Source organism: Echinococcus granulosus, assembly GCF_000524195.1.
Source record: "Echinococcus granulosus chromosome Unknown EG_S00004, whole genome shotgun sequence".
Lineage (NCBI taxonomy): Eukaryota > Metazoa > Platyhelminthes > Cestoda > Cyclophyllidea > Taeniidae > Echinococcus > Echinococcus granulosus.
This window is the reverse complement of record NW_020170384.1, coordinates 1872566-1895386: the sequence shown is the minus strand read 5'-3', so window position 1 is coordinate 1895386 and position 22821 is coordinate 1872566. Positions and strand designations below refer to the sequence as shown.

Genomic DNA, 22821 nt, shown 5'->3' with positions numbered 1-22821 from the left:
CATACCCTCACTGAGTGGGTTGGCCTCTAGGCCGTACCATTATCCCACCCCCTAATGTACGTTGCGTATGTTTCTGTATTCTGCCTAAGTTATGCATCCTTTTTTGCTTTTTAAAGAGTTCTAGAGCTCTCCGAATGTTTGTGGTCTAAAATTCTTAAAGCATCAAAAACCTTTTCATAACATTACATGTTTAGCACGTTACTTGATTCCTAACCTTAAATGTTTAGAATTTTAAGAATAGAGTTATTTAATGAATTGCTTGTTGTTCTAAACATGCATATCTTATCTGTGTAACTCAATTCTGGCTCATTTACTTCGTGATGCACTCTGGTGTCTATTCTGAGTAAGGTAGCCAAGGTTTAAATGCAACCGTTTATCTAAACGCCCCTAAGACCAAAAGATTTAGTTGTTTAATACTCAGCAAAATAAAATAATTCTTTTCATGTGACGTAAAAATCTACAAAATGCTTCAACTCCTCTCTATAGGTAAAACCAATTTAATTGGCGTAAAATAGGCAATCGAATGCGCGTGTCCCTCAGATACGCATTCTCGTTACTTGTACGATGAGTCCTAGGGGCTTTCGTTTTGGAAAGTATTTAAGTAGTTTTCGATTGCTCTTTACAGCAAGTGCTTGCATCTTGGATACTCGTCTTATGACTAAAACAGAACGTTATATCGTTCTCATCGATTACAGTTTATGGGTTGAAAAGGGACTTGTTTTCGGGTGATTTTAAGTTTTTTTTTCTGGTGTTGTCGGTTATTGCAACAGTAACATTCGCCTTTCTCAACTTTTAAATGCTCAACGATTACCTAACATCTGATATGCAACACTAGTGCGGTGGTCTTGGCAACCTTACGTAATCCATTCACCGCAATAATAGTTCATCTTGTTATCCTATCATAACCTTTTATCCAGCTCGTTTTTCGGGCATGAGGGTTGTCATGTGAAATTGTTTTTTTGTTGGAGTTATGGGTAGTTACAAAGGGACTGTTTGTATAATTTTACCTTCACATTCACCTTTTTTAAGCCTGTGTTAGCATATGTATAATCAAATCGCTCCCTTCTAAAAAAAAATTATTAAACCTGAGTAATGGGCCGGCCCTTGACTTAATACAGCAGTTCTTAGCGTACTGCTAAGCCAGCTGTTAACCCGTGCTCTGCGACTTTGTCATGTTCTTTTTTAGGTCTGTTATTGTCTTCATACTTCCACCTCGCTTTAAGGTTCGGTGCAAACATTACTGATTCGCATGTGGATTTTTTATGGTGGTTTTATCATTTCTCATCAGCTAAGTACGTTCGACTGAACTCTGCCGCCAGCTTCCAGAAAAATGAATAATAACACCAGGTCATGCACCGGTTATTCGACGAGCAGTATTTTCTCGGACGAGACCGATCTCGCCTCGGACATTGAGGCAGACTTGCAGGAGCTACCAACGGGTAGTGAGGAGGCAGACACGGACGTTGTCTCCTTCATTGGTAGCACCACCAACAGCTTCGCTTCACCGCCGTTCGCCGGTAGCTTCTTGTCCCTTCTCTCCGAATCGTCTGCTGCGCTTCCTTTTTCGGAGGATGAGGCACTGATCCAGTCGTCGTCACAACAACAGCATATCTATCTCCGCGCTGTTTCCCTCAAGGGTGTGCACACTCGTCTCCTTAATGCGCAGTTGAGAGAGAATTGCGGTTCACCTAGCTGCATTGTACGCTTCATTCGTAGAGACTCTTTTAATATTCCCATTCTTTTTTTTACGTGTGCACTTCCACTCTCCTAAGCACATTGTACGATGGATTCCAGCTCTACCTCCTGTGATCTCTTGTTTTCAATTGGCTCTACTTGCTCTTTTCATTTGTAGTCGTTGCAGAATTTTGTTGCGGTCGGGACGAACAATGGTTTCATCTTTGTTTTTGGTGAGTGTCAGTTGTTTTCTTGCACCTAACTATTTAGATAAATCATCAGAAATTACTTTTTTTACTTAGACTTAACATAATTGATTGTAGGTAGCATTGAGAGCTGCTAATAATAATTGATGATTCCTTATTGAATGACCGGGTGGCGTTTTTGTCCGGTATCATTTGATAACTTGGTCTCAATCATTTGCCTTCATTTCTAACTCGTATTCTCACTTATTTAGTGCCTTGACCTTTTAAGCCTTTTTTTCTCTACAACCAATGCCCTCCCCTCTCTCAGTCATTCGTTGATAACCAATCACCTTTGTAGGCGATTTTACGTGTGGATGCTCATAAATCAGGATTCTTTATTATCCCCCATCTTTTCGCCTTGTTAAGCATAGGTATCTTACTAATTTATTACAAAGTGAATGATACACTTTTCATTAACCTTAGTGAGTGTTCGTTTGTCTCACTAAAGAAAATTATCGGTTAGGGTTGGGATCATCATTATTATGCAGCGATGGTGGTCTCTGAATAAGTAGCTAGGCTTCTATTGTCAAGTCAAAATGATTTGGTTGTTTGGGCTATTGTTGAGGTATTTTTGCTTTGAAAATATTTATATGCTATTCATTTACTATTTTTATTCATGCATTCGAAGGAATTTTTTCGATCAGAGATGTTCTTAACAGATCTTTTCCAATGGTGTATTGCATTGATCTGCCCCGGTAACCTTCAGGAGAATCCAACCCTCTCTCAAATATCCAGATGTTTAGTACCGTACGATAGCTCTTCCACTTAACTCCATTGTTCTCTCAAGGTAGTGATGTTTGCTTTCGGCGATGGTAATTAATCTTTATAAACGTAGGAACAATACCTAAGTTCGATAACTTTACATTAAAGCATAGATATTTCGGATTCATTGTTAGGCGCTATTCGTTTACGTTGCAATTCAGTTTTGTTTCGACCCAATCTGTTCGCCTTTACTCATGTGGATCATGTTAGTGAATTTTTAATAAAGTGTTTAGCTCGTTCAATTGTACTAATGATGTCTAGTGTACTTTTTTCTTCATTACTCACATGGCCATTGTCTTTCAAAGCCAAAATGGTTGTCAGCGGACTTCCGTTTGCACTGACATTTCTTTTGTGGCACTCAACTTGACTTGTCTTGAACTACTTTAATAGCCAATGCTTCACAACTTTAATGTGCCCTTAGCGTAGCTTAAGTTTATTCGTAAAAACTAGTACTAGTCCCCTGAGGCCATGTTTACTGCCTGTAAATATGGCAGTAGTTACAGACGAGAGCGGGTGTTTCCCATAAATCGAAGGCTAGAAGCATAAACTTTTGCACTGTCTCTAGTACATTGGCAGTCAGTTTGGCTTCTTCTAATCACTTCGTTTCCCTTCACCCAAGTTTGTAAAATAATTGTGAAGTATTCGACTACCCTCATTAGGTTGTTTGGGCCTCAGTAACAGGTTTGTCTATTTTTAAACCGGGTACATCCTATTTGCTTTGTGTTCTCAGTTCTCTTAACCTTTGTTGGTCACTTGATATTCGTATTAATGATGGCATTCACTTAAATGTAATGAAAATGCTAATGAAGTAATTGTAGTGGTGCTTGGAAGTCCATACGTGATTTTGGGGATTGACAAGCCATCCGTTCCCCCACCCTCCCCTCCTCGTTGCTTTCTAAAGATCGCCGTCAGGAACTGCGACTCTGTATCGACACGAGCACCACTGAAGTGGGTTCAGGCCAGGGTCCAATCACCTCATTAAGTCAGAATCTCTCGAGTAGTCGTCTACTCAGCGGTTTCGCCAGTGGGCGCATTGTGATGTGGCAATTGACCAAAGGCGACAGCACCACCACCATCTGCGAGGACATCGAAAATGACGATGGGGGGGAGGAAAAATCTCATCTGGAAGTTGGAGAAGCCAAAACGAAGAATCAATGGGCTGGTATTTCTCTTCGCATCATTGACGATGCTCATGCGAACGGACAATCTGTAATCCTCTGCGCTTTCACTTCACTGCCAACCGTGGCGGTTTCGGTGGATAGCAGCGGCTCTGCCTACGAGATGGACTTTAGGTGCTTTGTAGTTAGATCAGTTTTGTTTGAAAAGGCTTACGAAACCGCTTACCTGTCCCTTATCTGATTTAGGCGGGGCATTCTGGGTCGTAGCACTCTATCAGCTTGCTTCTTTTCGGGCAGGTGAGTTGCTTACTTCGAATTCACCTAATTTTACTGATTTTCGAAAAGTTTTTTGAGTTGGAATCGGATAAACACATTAGCTCTCATTCGTATCCATTTGTAAAGTTATTTGATGACTGCTTCACTCTTTAGTGGGGGGGGGGGGACTTATATGCATGATCAGATCCACATTATTTAAAAAACAACGTCCATTGGTCTTCCATTTTCGAGGAACCGTTGGATTTTCCTTATGCAGAATTTGAAAGCTTCGAAGATTTAAACAGGCAGAGGGTGAACGTGTTGTCACTTCTTCTATTAATGATTGTTGTCATCTTTTCTGATGCCCGAAATTATAGATTAAAGAAAGCAAAGTGGTATCCAGAAACTCTTTCGCTTCATACTACGTGTCATCTCATTAGTTCTCTATGATCCGACAATTTTTTGTGTGAGCTTGAGGGGTAGCGTTTGAAATGTGCAATTTTTCATATAACCATAAAGTCGAAACTGCTTGGACCTCCTAACTTTTTCTTGAATGCGATGTTTTTTTTTCATTTTCGGGTCTGTTTTGTCATATGGGAAATCTTGGTATTTCATTCAACTTTCGTTGTTTAGGCTCAGGAGTGGCATAATTCCATTATCAAATCCACAACTTTTGGAGGCCCTATGCGATAATTTTTAATGCGCTTACTAAGTGGCCACGAAGAAAAACTATGGACTTACGCCAATCGTCATCTTCCTCTTTAAGGCATAAATATGAAGTGTTTTTCGCTGCCGAAGGAAACGATATTTCCAGCTTGTGATTTTTTGGACAAATTTTGAAGCCCGATTGAACTAACCCTTATTTAAACTAATTTCATTTCGCATTAGGAACCCTCTAGGGGCATTTAGCTTGAGAGGTAAATATGCTTTTATCATTACTTATGCCCTTTGAATCTATTACTATTTCCTTCGATCTCTTTGAAGAATAAGAAACCGATACGAGTACTTGATTTGCAATGTGGTGCTCGAGTTCTCTTTGAAAAGTTATAATGTAAGTTTGAAAATAGATAACGCGATTGCTGCTAAGATGGGTTGGTGGATTGTTAACGGAAAGGCTATGAACTGAACGCCATGACATTAAGGTGACGATTGAAATTGCGAAGCCGAAAGAGCCCGCGTAATTAAACAGGCAAATTAGACAGTCATCTTTTGTTACAGAGAGTGAGCATTGTTTGGTGGTCGTCTATAGCATCGTGTCTGTTTCACCCCAGCCACGGAGAGATCTGCGCAATTTCTCCTCTGCGTCCTACTCATGCAAGCGATCTACTACAGAACTATCAACGTCAGCCTGTTCTTCGTGCCCTTCTTGGTTCCGCTATGGTTGCTATGGCCTCCTTTACCAAGGTCATTGTCATTGTACTAAAGCCCAAATTTCGTGTCATCTTTTGGCAACATCTCAAGGTGAGACATTGTCAAGCTTAAGGACACTTATTACGGATGGTATTCTCTGTCTACTGAGGCTACGTCTCATTAATTTCTTTTTCTGAAGATGTGTATGTGACCAAAAGTTATACCCAACACTCATTTGTCCTTTTAAGCAGATTCCCATTCATCCCGACCTCAGCTTCCCGGGTATTCGATTTCATTCCGCTAAGGAAGTTTTACACTAATATCCGTCAACAGATCTGATGAGCTAGCACTAAAGCTTACCTTTTAAACTAGTATAACGGCGTCTTTGCAGCTTTCATTTCAACCTCGAAATAGAATATGCAATATCGAGATTATTAAAGAGGCGTGCTTAATATTCATCCTGTTTGCACAAAAATGGCTTCTAGGATGCTTAAATGACCTAGTTTTATAACTAATAAAGCCAGCTCTAAAGAACTTATTCTGGCTGATATGGTTCGCCGCGGCCTAGCTTTGTACCCAAAGAAATAGGATTCATCGAAATACGGTGATGGTCAGCACGGTGACAATAATTAGTCGATAGGCAGATAAGTAATCTACGGGACATCTTACATCACTAGATTAGAAGAAAAGCAATGCTGATCATGAAAGCGTTAGGGTTTTTTGGCTATAGGCCCGAGGCTGCTATTAAAATCCACTCTTCTACTTATCAAAGCATTAATGATTTTTGCACGCTGTGAAAGTGTTTAATTTGTATATCGACGTCACAGGCTATTAGCAGGACTGGCTACATTGTTAAAGACCCTGTCAGATATGATTAGTCTCAGCTAGCCGCGCATTTGAAGGCAGATCAATTCATATCATAAGGGGTCTGTGTAAGAAAGTAACCTGATTATCAGAAATACGGGAAGGTCATGGTCGTTACAAGTTAGTCGGTTTTATAATATTACCCTTCCACTATAATTTTCCATCAAAGACAGAAGTTGTGTGATTTCAATGATAGAGATCTATCTCCCATGTTTCAGTGAAACCACTTCTTGGTAGCGGCTCGCCTAGAAGTCTTCGGAAACCTAAACCATTAGATCGAGCTAGACATACTCGAATTATCTTGCTCTTGCATGCTTAGAATTGGTGCGGTTCCCCTCGGCTGACTTCTTTGCTTACAAAACTCATCGATCTCCCCTCATCTCGTACATTTAGGGTCCGCCCTCCTGCCTACCCCTACTGGCATGGTGTTGGTGCATGCCGGATGCGACGGAGTCCAAGTCAGACGAGAGTGCCGCTTTTTTGGGCTTCGCTCGCGCCTCTACGCTCTACATTGCTCGCATTTCCACGCGTCCACTCAGTCCTCATGCTGAGGTCCCCTCAGACGCTTGCGTCTTCGGCCTCAGAGGGCGACAGTTCCTTCACCAATTCCAACTTCTTCGGACAATCTCTCTTGATCGGCGCATTGTCGCCCTCCATGTATGTGCCATTAAACTTATTGAGACTGATAAAGTTCGAGTCTGAACGAAAGCCAATGGTCGTCTGAACTCAACAAATCCGGTTCTTCGCTGTGGAGTACTTATACACCATTTCATTCTAGTCGTTACAGTTCTATTTTGCTAAAGCGAAATTGGAAGTTTCCGATGCCATTAACCAATATCATGTAGAATTTGGAATTTTACCGTACTATCGGTCTAATTAAAGCCGTTCCTAAGTGGACTAGTAGGAACTTAAACGGCTCTTTGACATAGTTTCCACACCATTTTCGCTTGGTTTATGTAATTCGAATTCGCTATTGAATATGAATCTTTAGAGGTATAATAAAGCATTTAATGCAATTAACAAGTTGATTACCTTCAGCCACAATCTCTACAGCTTCACAAATAGGTTGTGATTCGGTGGAAGGGACTTCATAATGGACTATCGCTAAATTAACTTTGATCCTCTCACGGATCTTGTTATATTCTCCAATCTGTCATCACCGCTAAAGACTTGTAGACTACGGTGCCATTTCATTGTAAAATTTAAAGATTCTACTTATACCAATAAGTAGATTATAAAATTATTAGTCATTTTCTGCAGTGATAATTCTTTAAAAAAGGTTACCCCATCAGTCTATTGGAAGTTTTTACTGCTTTTTCAGTCTCTGGGTAAAAGGTTTCATGGGCGGTTCTTTTGCCTTCTCGTCACCGATAAAGACTGTTCATGTACTCATGCCGTGGTTTCTTATTGTGCACAAATTTTACATTCTTAATTCATATGGTTTGGCCCCTTTTAAAGGTTTCTCAATATATCGCAGGGAATCCTAGCAACTCTTGATTGTTACCAACAGTGTGGAAGTTTGATGTAGCATCTGCTATTGGCTCTAAATATTCATAAATATGCTATTAATCATTGAAAGGAACACCTCAATCGAATAAGACAACCGCTGTGGGTCCATAGTTATTGGGGAGCTCCATTACTGATTTCTTTCATTATTTAATGAATATTGTTCTTATGCTTAATTCCCCATCACTAATAAAGATTGTGCATGTGCTAAAATTTTCTCCTGAAGGGAAAGAAACATAGTCAGATATTCGTGGATTTTGTTATTTCCGATCCGCACGTTTTGGCTGAAAAATCAGAACGTTTGCTTTAATTCCAATTGTATGTTTATAACCAACTGAACAGATTCATGTCCTTTTTTAATCTCCAGCTCTTCACCCTGGATCATCTCGCTATCCTGGACTCCGAGGAAATATTGCGATTGTATGACGTATCAACCGAACAGGAAGTGGAGTCTCTCAACCTCACGACTATTGAGATCAGCTATAATTCGAGCGCTTTCAAGGCTCTCGCCATCGGAGCAACTGTCAGCGAAGCTTTGGCAAGTTACTTTGTGGACTTTGTACGAAGTAGAAGGCTGTTTTAACACCTGAGTCATTACTGAGGGCATTATGTTACATGCGAGTCTAGTAGTTCGGACAGGAAGAATCCAGGCTATTAAATAAGCTATCAATGCTGATATCATTCTGTTAAACTACCTTCTTCTCAGTGTTTCCCCCCGCCTCCGCCATATTCAGTTGTCACAAACGAATTGCGAGTAGAGACGAAGATTGCATGATGATAATTTTCAATCACAATGAGAAATCCAACACGATCTATAATGATCCATCTTGCAGCCTTGGATGGACCCGTTTGTCACTGCTCTCCTAGTCAAATGCCTTTTAGGGCTTCATTTGCTTTATAATGCTCGAGGCTGATGGATGCCCTGCGACAAGCACGCTTTGTATGCCAATTGTTATTCGTAGGAATATTTGCCTAGTGAAAACAAACCATTCAAAACAACTTTGTGGGGCCATGTTTGATGTTCTTTTCCCTTTGCGACTTTGTCGTCATATTTAACACTACGCATCCATTTAGTCAGGCTACTCTCAGCTCCTCAGAACACGAATAATTAGCAGGTCTTAAAATGACGCCCATTATTAAATTGCAAAGGAAACACTATATACTGTTTCGTGTATGAATTTTAGATGGTTATTCAAGTCGATGAAATTTTGTTTATCCCTTTATCACGAATGCCCGTATATTCAATCATTCGCAGCGGGTACCTTCCCTCTTTGAAGTTCAAGCGTGGTACTTAACCGTGTGTTAGACTTGCTTACTGCTTTTGCCAATATTAGCGCTCGAACCATCCCTCAAAACGTAATAGAGCATTACAATCTGAAAGTATGCTTACTATCATCGTATAGATCTGAGAGACTAGCAGTTTCATAGTGAATTGCTGATACTGGATAGGCGTGCGTAACTAAATGTACGTCCAAAGCAAAAATCTTTCTATTATGCTGCGTTCTAGAATGACTGGGGAACCGGACGTTCGTATATTCTGACCAGAACCACGCCCATCGGTGGTGGTGGCTGAAAAGTCTCTGAGACTAAATGAATATTTCTGCATTGGTTCTCACCACATTCAGTATGGAGAAAACTTCAGTCGTATCCTGATTCCCTTTTAGACCTGTGCTAGTGAACGTGCCTGCGCCAATTCAATCACCTCAGCTGGTGGGAAGTTGCTGGTGTTGGGCAAAAACGGGATTTCAATGCTCGTACTTAAATCGTGGAAGGAGGTGCGCTTAGCTTTCTTCTCCCATTCTTCATTCATGACCCTTTTTTATTATAGCGAGCAATCAGCCTCTTTAGAGCTGGACGCATCGAAGAGGCCCTAACGAGTTGCCGACAGGTGCTACAAGAGGGCTCCCCGACTCCTGATTTACAAGAATCCCTTCTCCAAGTTTTAACTCATATGCCTCTTGCCCAGGCCAAATGTCGTCCCACACCTCCAATCGTATCCACTCTTGTTGAGATTTGCGTTATGGCAGATCTCATGTAAGCTTGATGTTAAAGGTGCATTCTTTTTGCCTCTAATCAGACTGATGCAACTGGTTCTTGCACTTAGGAAGTTCCTCACTACTGTCGTGATTCCTGTGTATCGACGGGACGCACTGACATTTCCTCTGCTTCTGCGATGCCTTTGCACTCGTCTTCTACAAGTCCGACCCATCTACGCGGCATCCGATAATGGTGATGACGAATGTTGTCTTCGGCACCTTCCTCCCGACATTGGCATGGAGTTGCTGACCTGGTGTGTCTGTGGGCCGAACATCGTTCCGTCCATTGCCTCTCCTGCCACTGTCAGCCTGACTTCGCAGAGCCTGTCAGAACGGAGGCCTTCGAATCATCTACAGCAGCTGCTCTCACGAGTGGAAAATGGTCGTCCACTTGCTGAGTCGTGTCTTGTGCGCTTCTCTCCGTCCAGTCTCAGTATTGACACGGTGAATTTAGCCGCCTTTTACTAGTGTCACTTGATTTTAAATGTTCAGTCAGTGGCATACATAGTTTGGTATTTTGTTTTGAAAACTGAACAGGTTTTCTGCCAGCTGCACAACGTAATGATTTTTAGCAAATAATGATGAATCCTTGCTGTCACTTTTGTGGCAGTTGGTAGAAATTTGACTACATTATAGTCAGGAGAAGACATTATCATTTTGGTGCCTTCAAATGATACAAATTTACCATGCTTCATTTTAATTCAGTTAAATTTTCGCTCCATGGTGTTATAGTACACACCCTTTGTAAATTTAGAGATGCATAGGCTCTTCTCTGCTTCATAAAACATTCCATCTAACGGGATATTTTATTTACTTTGGCTTTTTTTCCTAAAATATCAAGGTGCAGCCAAGTTGCTATTCCTTGGCCGCTCACTCTAAGTTTAAAATGGTTTGCAGTAAAATTCGAGAAAATCTCCTGTCGTTACCTCTCGCACTACCCTACCAGATAATGCAGCGTCTGTTTAGATCTCACACACCTTATAGTTATTGCTGTTGTTTAGAAGATGTGTTGTAATCTCAAATATTCGATGATTGATGACGATAATCTTACTACAGTAAGATTGCCAAAATATCTGTGGTAATGCGTGACGAACTAACAGAGATTGCATGAAAATCCTTTAAGAGTCTCCTTCCTCACAAAGTAATGCGACCAAAGCAGTGGTTAGAACTACGCGAAAAGTCGTGTACATACAGCCATTCGTTACAAGTTACTGCACACCCCATCTTGATTGAACAAGTTCTAGTGCACTGCAGCTGGCTATAATCATTCGTCTAGCATTAGAAATTTCCACGAAATGATATTGGAAATCATTCTTCAATAAGGCTTTGTTTACTGATATTTTTCGCAGGTTCTCAAATTCTGCCTCTCTAATGGTCTCTACCAGGGCTTTATGTACGTTTATGCATACGTGCTGAAAGACCACGAGGCGGCTTTCCGATGGCTGATGGATCTGCTAATTAAGAAGACGCAATCACATGCCGAACGAAAGCCTTCTCTGGATACTTCACCGTCTTTTTCTGATCATTCCACTGGTGAGTCACTTGGCCGGTTTTTCTGTTCATGTGAATGACCTAAAGCGGTCTATTAATTCCAATATCAAATATACTATTAACTGGAGGAATATTCTGTATAAGTTACTATTTTCAGTTAGCTTATGCGACCAGAAAAAAGGTAGTGCGTCATCTCCTGACTACTTTTGGCTTTCGTCGGCTCTGTAAATGTACGCTGTGTTGCGCCAATTCTGAAATGGAGCAGATTTACTGTTCTTACTGGTTTCATTTCAATTTCATGTGTAGGCAAAATAGCTTTACTTAAAGCAGAATCTTACTTTCACTATTCTTGCATGTAGTGGATTTGCAAAAAAACCAGGGCATTATTCAATGCTTCATTTTTAACTCAAAAGGCAAACAATACTGCTCGTCACAAAACGGCTAGTTGCTTAGACCTATAGCTCCGTCTCAAGGTTCAAATCAAAGTTCATCCGAAAAGCTGAGGATTTGTGATTCTTGTTTGATTCATTTTGATTTCATTTCTATATAAATTGTAGCTGGAGATGAAGAGCAATCATCCCATTCACTTATCCTTTGTGTGACAAGTGTGCTACGAAGTGTATCTCAGTTTTTAGTATTTACTGCTCTCATTTCACTTTTGCATCCAGTTAAAAATACCTTGTTACTCGTGGATTATTTTGGGCTTTTTAAAAATGCACTCTTGCGCATCCTGACGAACGAAATGACTGAGCTGGAGATCATGTGCGTCAATTTTTTTTTCGCTGACTTTCTCACATTTAACCATTGGACGGAGCATTCTTCTCCATCGGTGTCCAATTTTTCATTGAACCCAGTTTATTTACAAGCGACTTGGTGTTTTTTTTGTGAAGCTTATGTGACGTTTTAATAAAGTTCTTTTGAATATTCTGTCTTGTTGAAAGCTTAGGCTCGTGGATTTCGTGGTAGCATCAGATCGCAGTACTGATTAAAAACTGCCAAACCTCACATAGGGAAGTAGAAGGACCTTCTGGCGGCCTTGTGATTTCCTCAAGCCTAAGATAACACGCGATTCAATTGTTATGCCTACTTACAGCTTCGTTCGAGTCTTTGGATAATCTCGACACCAGTGAAGCTGTCAATACCATCCTCCTCTTCCTCCGTTCCTGTTTTGCCGGCGAGGAAGTCTTCGGCATACCTCTCGACCCAGAATTTTACGCAGATGTCCCCAACAAGGTTCGTGTGTCCTCATTCCCTTACTATTGTTGCTTCCTATCAATCTTCGCTTGAAGTTTCGCTTCCTTTCCAGATATTCAACCTCCTCCTCTCCTCACACATCTCCTCACCAGAACATCAACAAAAATCCCTCTTCTCACACCACACTAGCTTAACCACCTCTGCTATGCCTCGTCTTCGCGCCCTTTTGCATTTTGGTGGCACTATTGATCTCCTAAATATGCTCACACTGGTTCTACGCGAAAGTCCCTTTTTCTCCATGCATCAGCCCTCTCTTGATCTTGGGTTAGTTGGTTCCATTATCATTAAAACATGCTTGTTTAGTTGTCAGCGTAGACAGCGCCTATTCAATGCTCTTGTGACATGCGCTCTGGACGAGGCTGGGGAGGCTTTGCTGCCAGTTGATTCTGCCGATGTAACACGTCTACTGTGTTTTATCGGGGAACAGATTCTTCTTCCAGAAAATGCCTCTCTCGCTTTTGGAAGCCAGAAGATATTTAAGGTGGGGATATCAATTCGCTTCAATATAAAACACTAATAGGGCTATTTTGCATTCAGGCTTACTGCATCTTTTTTAGATGCTGGAATATCTTTCTAAACGTATTAGTTTTTGTGAGGTAACTAATCTGCCTCTAACGGAGCTCTCCGACGTTCTCTACCGGCTTCTGTTTTCGGGACGTCTAGACGCCTCACGGGACTTGCTCGAGGTGGCAGAAAACGTTGGCCTGTAGGTGACAAAGTCTGATTACTCGTCGTAGCAGCGTTTGCGTTCATGCAGCTCCAGAGGCATGTTACTGCGGTTACAGCTATAGCTCCTGAGTTATTCCTGAAGGTATTCAAGGAGTAATTTAACTATTTGGTTGTAGAAGGGGCTTTAATCTATTAAGGTAGACTGTGGGAGAAGCATGCCAGTAGACCTAAAAGGCCTACGCATTCGAATGCTCAACCAAACCCGTTCCTCTTACATTACTTTGTCTTAATTACTATCCTCTACGCTTGCCGCAATTACTTTTCCGCCTTCGGCGCTAAAAAAATATGATAATTTTCTATCAAAACAAGATGACATGTAATCTAGGGGTGGTCCTGATAGCGAACTGTATTGTGGTGGTCCATTTGCAATGTTTTGCTGAAAGCCATACAGTGTTTCACAAAGCAAGGTTATCGCTTTTCTTAGGCGTATTCGCCTAATGGTAAAGCTTTTCATTCATTCATTACTAACAACCCCGTATTTTCGTAAAAGCAATGCGAGCATTCCCTTTATGAACACTTGCAGTTCTTTAAAGTCGGAGCTTGTGTGCTTACGGTTCAGTAAGCAGGACTCAGGGTTACATCATTTGCCAAAATCGACGAAAACCCCATGGCCCTTTGGTTTTGGGTCCATATAGCTTCAGTCGTCCGAAAATGATGCCTCCTCTCAGTAAATTTATGGTGTATTATTCAGCCAGCGAAAGACGGGATTGTCTTTTTACTAGATTTGTTCAGCCAACGCTTCTTACAATGTGGCACTCTAGTTACCTCTGAAGGCGTTCTAATGTAAACCTGTTCAGAAGTATCTTTATTGTTCATGAATAGAGGAGCCATTCGATTATTAGTAGAAGCTGTGTTGACATGCTTCGGGGTCACTTGAGACTGCAAACATGACCAAGTCAATAGCCAATGTAGACGTCACTGTGCTAAAGCTCTCGTGTTCCTCTAGCTGATTGCAGTATTGGCACCTGCCTTAATAGATAAATCCTTTTTTACCCGGCATATAGGAGTGACTTCTGCGAGCAGGTCTACCGCAGCCAAGGCAAAGTGGAGGCGGTGCTCTCCTGTCTCCTCACTAGCCTCCAACGTGTGATCTCCGTCCAACCGGTGCGCGACACTGTGCAACTTCAGGACCTTGTTTCTCGGATCTTTGTCTTTCTCAGTGACTGTCTCGCCTCACCCGCGGAGACGGGGAATAGTTTCGCGCCACTAGTTAACCGGTTTCTCAAATTGGTGGAGGTAAGTTGGGGAAGCTCTTTGCTGAATCTCAAGAACCTAAAATGCCCAAACATTTTAGTGTGCGGGTGAAATGACTATTCTCCCTGGGTGCCGTGAATCAATTTTCGCCGCGCCTCAAAATCTCGCAAACTTTCCTTTTTTCCTCCTTTAACTTAAGAATTTGAAATTATTAGCTCAAGGGTCTCCCTACCATTCGTGCATTTATAAAGTTGTGAAGTCGAGATTCTATTGAAACTCACGATACTTTATCCGTTTGGTTACGTCTTTGTGAACTGTCATGATTTGTTGAAGTTTTCCCTTCAACAGACGCATATTAAACATAATTTTGTTTAACTGATGGGGTCTCACTTTTCTCTTATTTTTTTCCTGTTGAACTTTTCAATTATTCTAAATATTCGGTGTGTTCCCCTACCTATTCCCCTTGGTGAATCAGTATTTGTGTCGAGAGCACTGATAAGCACACCACCTTTTGCATCTCCTGTTGCCACGTACACTTGTTTCATTTTTTGGCTAAAAACCCTACACTCTTCCAGGTCTCAAATTTCGCCTCTGCAACTGTTTTTATTCTCATTACATTGAACAATGACCTAGTGACTTGTCCAAATTGGTAACTGTTGTAAATGAATTTCAAATGCAATGTAATTTGTTGCATTCTTAAGACGAATATCTCTCTACCCAATAATTTTGACTTTCAATAGAACGCTATTTAATTTTGCTAAGCAAACATAAAGTTGGTTCTGCAGAGAATAGTAGAAGTTTTACCTTTTCAGTCGATTTATCTGTTTGTAATGTCTGCTGAACTTGAAAAAACAGTGTGAGTATATACAGCTTATTCCCACATCCAATTTCTCGTATGAACGGATTTAGGTACAATGATTGATCCATTGTTTAAATTTGTGAAAGTTTTTCTTGGCTGGAATCCTCTACTCTTTCGAGTAATGCAGATAAGGCTTTGGTTGTTCTTGATCCACCATGTGTTATCCAAACTATTTCGATGTGCTATACCACTTCAGTTGGATAAAATTGTCGTTTTCGCACCGAAAATCTAAGTGATCTTTCATTTATGCAGATTTGTGAGCATCGCGAAACTGGCTTAGTTGTTTGTGGTGAAGGCTCATCCTCCAATTAGCCTTAGATATCACGAGAGCTCAGTTTCATTGCAGAAGTTTTACTAATTATGTATATGACCTGTTCCCTATGGGGTGGTAGGAACCTTGTTTCTTATATTCTTTGGTTGGTTGCAAATATCTACTAAAATTACTTCCTATTAAAAATGGCGGATGTATTATTTATACCAAATGTGTCGAATCGTAATAAGCTGATGCTGATAAACACAATAATAATTTTAGAAACCTGCATCTCTTCATATTGTTGTGGATCTATCATACTCTTCCATTTCACACAGGGAGGTTTCGAATTCTTTGAGAACGTTACTAAGATAGGTCTTATTCCTAATGATACACCGCTTGAGGTGAATACTATCTTCGTTTTTAGGACTTCTCAAAATTTTATTGTCACTTATGAAGAGCAACGAGGAATCTGTAATATTATTTACTTTTGAGATAAGTCTACCTACTACTTGGTCCTGACTCTTAATGAATTTCCGTTCCACTATTTCTACCTGCCTAGTCTTATAAGCAACAAAGATAACCTTTTATGCTATTTAAGCTGTTTGTGCTATGCTACTTCAGATGTGTAACACTTTCGTTTTCTTGTATAAAGCCTCAAACGCAACACATCAGTTGTACAAAATAGATAGCATTGAAAATGGTTAAAAGCTGTTACACGTAATTGTAAAGACATAGTTTCATCTATTTTGTTTACTTACTCAGTTGATAGTACCCGTTAAACTTACGCCTCTATTAATAGCATGGTCCAGTCAGCCATATAGCTAAAATGTCGTGTAATGATCCATTGTCAAAGTGAGAATTCGTCTACCAGTCGGCATCGACACCATGGCCTAATATTTTCATTGGATTATGTCCACTGGGTCGGCCAGTATTATCTGCCCCTCCCATCTTCCAGCCCTATGCCCATTTGGATCCGCTACGTTCTCTGATTCTCCTGATGCAAGCAATCGGTCCCTCAATGCGACGCATCCTGTACGCTTTGGACACCATTTTCATGAGTGATGACCCCCTTCCTCGTAATCTTCTCTCTCACCCTACCTCCTCCCAACCCTCTCAAATACCCTTCGATGAGATGGTTCCTTTAGTTGTCGAGGGACCTCATCACCCTGCTGCCATCCTCATTCTTGAGCCGTTCTACGAACTGCTGTGAGTTTCAGTGATGTGTAACATCAGTATTTCACCATGAAGATTGTCGTTTCAATTTAGAAAACTTCATTTTGTATTGGTTTAGTCTGTCAGTTGGCCACAAATTTGTGCAATCTTCGGTTTGACTTGGTGCAATAACTTGGAGTGACTTGTGGGCACTTGTTTGATGCATACAACTGCTTGAATTTTTCATTGTTCTCCGTACTACTTTCCTCTTGCTTCGAATCTTCATTTTACAAAATCCCGTTCGAACTTGTCTCTTTCACCTTTTTAATCTTAGTTCCATAACTGTAGTAGTTTTTCTTAGCATTTGGGAAAGCGTAGTGACGCAGAATGGGAATTTTGGAGAAATAATCTGATCCTTGTGAGAAGACACTTAAGCACAACTGTATCACGTTAAGGAAGCCTTTCTCTTCCCGATGATAATGAAGAACTAATTAGTGAGACCAACCTGTCAAGAACTGAGAACTTTTAGTTTTGTCGATGTTGTGTGTTTAAACAGTTAGCTTGCGTCAAATAGTTGTGGAAAGTAAAGGATTGGCTCCCATCCACTTGCGCTGACAATGGGTGGCAGATAATGGACTCGAAAGATTACCAGTTTGATCTGCATTTCTTCTATCCACTGTTCGAATGAGATTGTTGAAGCTTCAACAAGATCTTGGCTGCGCCCACCTTTTCCATGGTGTCGGTCTTCAGTGCTTTTGATGCAGCTTTATTCATTTTCTGATTTTCCTAGGGAAAATTTCAACCTAGGGATATCGGTAGGACTTTTTATTTGGAACAAGGAAACAGGCTATGAGTTGTCTTTCATTTAGAACCAGTTAGTGAGGCCGTTACCCACTTTTAGTTGCTGGATTTTACGTATCCGTGGTTCTTTCGCGCTTTGACTGAATACACAGGTTTAGCCCGACCTCATTTCAAGTTTGTTTTTCCTACTGTTTGGATCTCTTATTTCTGTAATGAGCGTCGTTGGATTTGTATTATCGTTTATTTTGAATTAAGATGGCTAAGTTACAGTCATTTCTTTTATATCTTCAGTATGTCTAAGCTGCCTGTCAGTTTTCTTAAGCGGTGTGACTACACCCCCGTAGAGTAATATCCTTACATCCACTCTTCGCTGACGCTGAAGAAACTCTGAGCTAGGTGTTGCCTTTTTTCCTTTTTTGAGCTTAAGTATGCAGCCTATAATTGAGGCCAATTCTCAGATCAGACTATCGGACAAAGCTTCAAGTCCTGTTTCCTCGTCGACGATAGTAAATTCGCCACCTTCTTCTCGCCACTGTGATTTAATTATCCAATTTTTCTATGAAGCTCCATTTTCTTTTATTTTGCTTTGCTACAAACTGACAGGCATTCTGAGATGCCGGAACTGGAGCAAGAGAATATGATCGCTACATTGGCGGGAAACACAAATCTTCGTCTGGCACTGGACGAACTATTGTCGAAACCAGACCCCCTAGTGGCCGAGCTCTACGTGCGACTCCTCCTTGCAAGTAACCAACGCGAGAGAGTCTGCGAGTTCCTTACTCTCAACAGGGAGTACCGAGCCTCTGTTCTCCTTGAGGTGGGTTCCCATTTTCTCTGCTGCATCTGGCGAATTATTCGTCTGCTGTTTGGCCGCGCATAGCACTTACCGAGAGTCAGTCAAAGGTAACAGTCGCCAATCACAACTATCGCTATAATCTGGTACTTATGAGCGTGAGAATGGATTCGGTAGATATAGATGTCACTACTTGTCGACGGATATGAATAATCAAGAGTGTACGACTTGTTCGTACTCTCTACTAGCTAGCTGGCGGTGGAGATTGCCGGAGGCACTCGGCGGTTTCAGTCTCATCTCTAGTATTTGGTTGACCTTGGCCACATAGTGAATATTGGTACACTTAATTTAGATCTGTATGTGATATCAGCCAATCAGGAGGGACTGAGCAAGGGTGCAACGCTTGAGCCATGAAAATGGAACTTTCCGGGAAATCGAACCAGGGACGTCTTCTGAGGTTGCTGGCCATCTTTGCTAAGCGTGTAATTTCGGTTGAATAGGTAACACTACGCGTACGAATCAATCGAACTTTGAGAGAGGCGATTAGCCTCTTCCTTGTGGTAGCACAGTGGATCTCATTTTTCCTGTAAAAGATTTAATTTGACAAATAAAAAAAATGATTTGTACTTGTGATGATTGCCTTTAAGCAATAAATCACACGATTTTAAATTTTTTTGACCCTCTTTTGAGTAAATCTTTGGTGTTTAATGTAACAAATGATTCTAGTTATTTTCAACTTATTCCAATCTTAACAACTGTCCTCAATGGTGGGAACCTTGGGGGTCTGATCAAGTGCTGTGCTCGTGAGAACATAATTTAATAACTCTATCTTTTTGCTTCTAAGGTCTCTTACGATAAAATGTTATTTTGTATGCGTTAGTAACTGGTTGAGGAACTAATATTTCCTATTTTGATTTGTAAATCCAGTTTCTACCCCTAAAAATGCATTTTTCCCCATTTCAGCTACTGGACGAGGAAACCTACCCCCAGGAACTTGCTTGTATATACGAGAAGATTGGAGACAAGGAGAAAGCAACCTATCTCCTAAAAAAGGTTCGTCGATAACGCCTTCACCACCATTACCATCTGGTTGCCTAACAATCGCATCACCCTTCTGTCTTTCTTTTTCTTTTTTTCCCACATTTAAAGGACTTTCTTGCTTACTGGAACCGTCTTGTTGATTGCTGCAGCACTGCCCCCACCTCGAAAAATAGTGGCTGGGTCGAGGACTGCAAACAGGTGCGCTCACGTGCCGACGCCTGGTTCGCTTTCACTGCCCGCCAGTGCTCTAGCAAACGTTCATCTGTCAACGAGGTAAATGTTAATAAAAGGGTGCGACTTTATCCACCCCAGAAGGCGTAATCGTAAATTTTGCCTTTTAGCCGTCCTGGTATGACATTATCGATGCCCTCTCAGCTCTTCGAAAACGGCAGCTCTCGGACCAGCTAACGTCAGGTTAGTCGCACCTTTGATTACTTTCTTGCCTCTTTAGAACTAAATGGCATCTTCCATAAAGTGTTGGAGTCCGCCAGTCCTTATGTCCCTATTCCCGCTCTCATCAATCGCGTTTTACAGGTAAGAAATAGCAGGATGATCTTCTGTTGGCTGAATTCACCTCAGTAGTGATGGTTTGTTATTTTCACAGCTCTCTGACGCCACAGTGGCTTCGTTCGGTTCAGCAACGAACCGTTTTCTGCTTCAACTGGTGGGTGTGTGGCAGAAGGAGGTGAGTCTTATGCAGGATTGCCATCGCCTCATGGCGAGTGACATCAACGCGCTCGAGCAGCTTCTTGTAAGAGCTCTGAAACGTGGGTTGGGGCTGCGACGCTACAGCTGCGCCCTGTGTGGCCTCACGTTCGCTCGAAGGTACAGGCAGCTGCGTTCCCTGGTTACCTGTCACCTTCACACTGGTGGATTCTCTACACTTGATGAAAGACAGCCGACTCGATCGGAAGTACTCTTGTTTTGGTAAAAATCCTGTCAGTTTTATGGCTGAACATGTTTTCTTCCATGGTCTTCGTTACTAAACTAGATTATTTTTCGCGAATTTAAGCTGAAATCCGCGGATTCGGTAGCTTGAATGCCAATTCAAAGTTGTTGCACTTGGTCCTCGATCACGCGATGGTGTTTATTGTTGACCAGTTGTTATCCTTAATGATCTTATTTCGTTACTTCAGTTGTATTTCAATAAATCTCATTTTCAGCTTAATTAGCTCATTGGCAATGACGATCCCACGGCTTACTTTTCTATTTATTAATATCTTTGCCACGTGTTTCGGTACGTGGACGCTCAAATTTTCGTGGTATAATCGTGGTCAAATTATTCATAGCGAGTGGCATTCATGTCAAACGGGAATTTTTGGATTTCTATAGGATAAAACATTTCAAGGAGTGAAAACTGGCATTATTTTTCACGTCGTCCCTTTTGTTCTGTATTTATCCTGCAAACCTTCGACTGTATCCAACTTTTCTGTGCTGGTCAAAATCTGAATTATTCAGAGTGCGCTGATTCCGAAAATGCACATTTTCGTGTTTGGTTGGGTTGTCTTCACTGTTCCCATAGAAGGGCTCATCTCCTGTGCTATTTCACCATGCAATCAAATGTCCACGGTTGGGCAGGCATTCCACGCCCCAATTGTTCACTAGAATGATTACTAGGCTATAGGCTGGAAACCATCTTAGCCGGGGTCGTTGCTGACAGACTTTGGAATGTTTAAATCATTCGAACGTCCTATAACTGAGCATACAATTTGCTTACCCTTCTTGAAATCTAACATAGATACGAGCGAACACGCGTAAGTCCGAGTTTCACACTTGTGTTTACAACAGAATTCTTTTAGCATTACAAGCTTCGCATGCGCGCAGTCACTGTCACGGTGTTTGGACTGGGCTGGCCTGCAAAATGTTCGCCGATATTCTTTAACTGGATTGCGTGTAGTGACATCACGGTAACACATTTCTATAGGTCACCGAAATGTCACTCCAAATGAATACTGCAAAATATCACTATCATTTTCCTAACAATTCAGGCACGCCGTATTCATAACTCCATATCACACCTAATTTGTCTGTATTGAATAAAATCTACCACCTCTATCGAATTTGGTTTATGAAGTCACTGTTTCATCTCGCCTTGTTAGAGGACTGCTAATTCTCGCTTGTTTATTGTAACAGTGGTACGGTAATCGAATAGAGAACGGCTGCGTCACACCTACTGACTGATGTATCCTGGTCCAAGTGTGTATGCTCATGCGTGCAAGAATGAACGCTTCTGCGTGCCCCCACAAGATACAGGCTTAATAAAGTAGCTGTAGCCATACTCAAAGTGAAATTACGGTAATGACACTATCGCTTTATAACATTTAAAAGTGATCCCTACTCTATAGCGTACGCATTGCATATTGTATTCATCGTGTAGGAAAGTAAATATTCCCTCTGAACCACGGTAAGTAATCGCTGTACTTTTACCCTTCATAGGTGTGGTCATGGTGTCCACGTTGACTGCTATGAGAGCTGTCGAGATCGCCACAAGAGCCATCTGCCAGAGGATAGACCGTTTGTCTGCCTACAGTGCACCAACCTCCTCGACCCCTCGGCTCCACCGCCCCTTGCTGGTTGGAGTGGCGGTGAGGCGAATGGAGACTTCACCGCAGCCACCACCCGGTCACCGTCGGCCTTTCCCTCCCACCTTCTCGACGCACACGACGAAATCCAAGTCGATAACATTCGCCCTGATCGAGTAAGGACCCTTGGTCGGTGTCGAGTGTGGCACTGCAGTGCCCGAGTGAATAATAGTTTTTGGGCGAACGCCGTGACATTTTAAAGGGCACATAATGTCTGGGAAATTGGTGGCGTGGGCAGAACCCATGCCACCAACTCCGTGACCTTATCGTAGAAATTTGAAAGGGTGGCTTAGTTTGTGCGTAGTTATTTGACATTTGATGGCCTTATTACTTGTTGCAAATCATGATTGTTAAATTGAGTGATTATGGCGTGCACCATGGTTAGCGAACGGAAGATCGGAATAGTAGGTAAGTTTTGAAACGACTAGTCCTATGAAAAAAGCCGAACACTTACTCAAATATCAAGTTTTGACCTGTGAGCAAAAAGGTGTACTGCGACAGTCAAATGTTGGTGCTGTGTCGCTCAAATTTTCCGTGAGGACGTTACAAGGCATACTGGTTTGGAGGTAGCTGTCACAGGCGTGAAAAATGACCAAAAAGCTAGTGAGGTCGGTTTTGGATGAATCGCGGGGAAGTGGAGTTTTATCCTGTTAAATCATTCTGATGTATGGTTATCCTCAGTGCTACCTGTGATTGCTCTTCTGCTTCTATCTCCACAATAGTATCCAAAGCAATTAATAGGGTATAAGGCCCTTCGATTTAGACCGTAGTCTCAATGGCAAAATATAGTATATGGACGTAGTTGTCGCGTTTTCCAATTAGAACATTTGATAAGAGACTTAAACTAGTTCCCCCCCNCCCC

The 22821-nt window shown here is 41.6% G+C and overlaps 1 protein-coding gene across 1 annotated transcript; it reads left to right on the top strand. All coding sequences in view use genetic code 11, as the record gives it.

The window, feature by feature from the left end:
• Window positions 1-1330: 1330 nt before the first annotated feature.
• EGR_01177 (Vacuolar protein sorting-associated protein) lies at window positions 1331-22159 on the top strand (the record flags this gene model as incomplete). The annotated part of the gene is made up of 24 exons (XM_024490426.1): window positions 1331-1699; window positions 1853-1907; window positions 3583-3973; window positions 4046-4096; window positions 5326-5515; window positions 6662-6925; window positions 8142-8333; window positions 9439-9549; window positions 9603-9808; window positions 9852-10254; window positions 11160-11343; window positions 12395-12534; window positions 12608-12819; window positions 12859-13036; window positions 13113-13261; window positions 14289-14520; window positions 16546-16796; window positions 18147-18360; window positions 19300-19389; window positions 19486-19650; window positions 19719-19791; window positions 19829-19911; window positions 19982-20202; window positions 21814-22159. 24 exons carry the CDS (start codon window positions 1331-1333, stop codon window positions 22157-22159), a joined length of 4770 nt encoding a protein of 1589 aa, XP_024355245.1.
• Window positions 22160-22821: the final 662 nt, after the last annotated feature.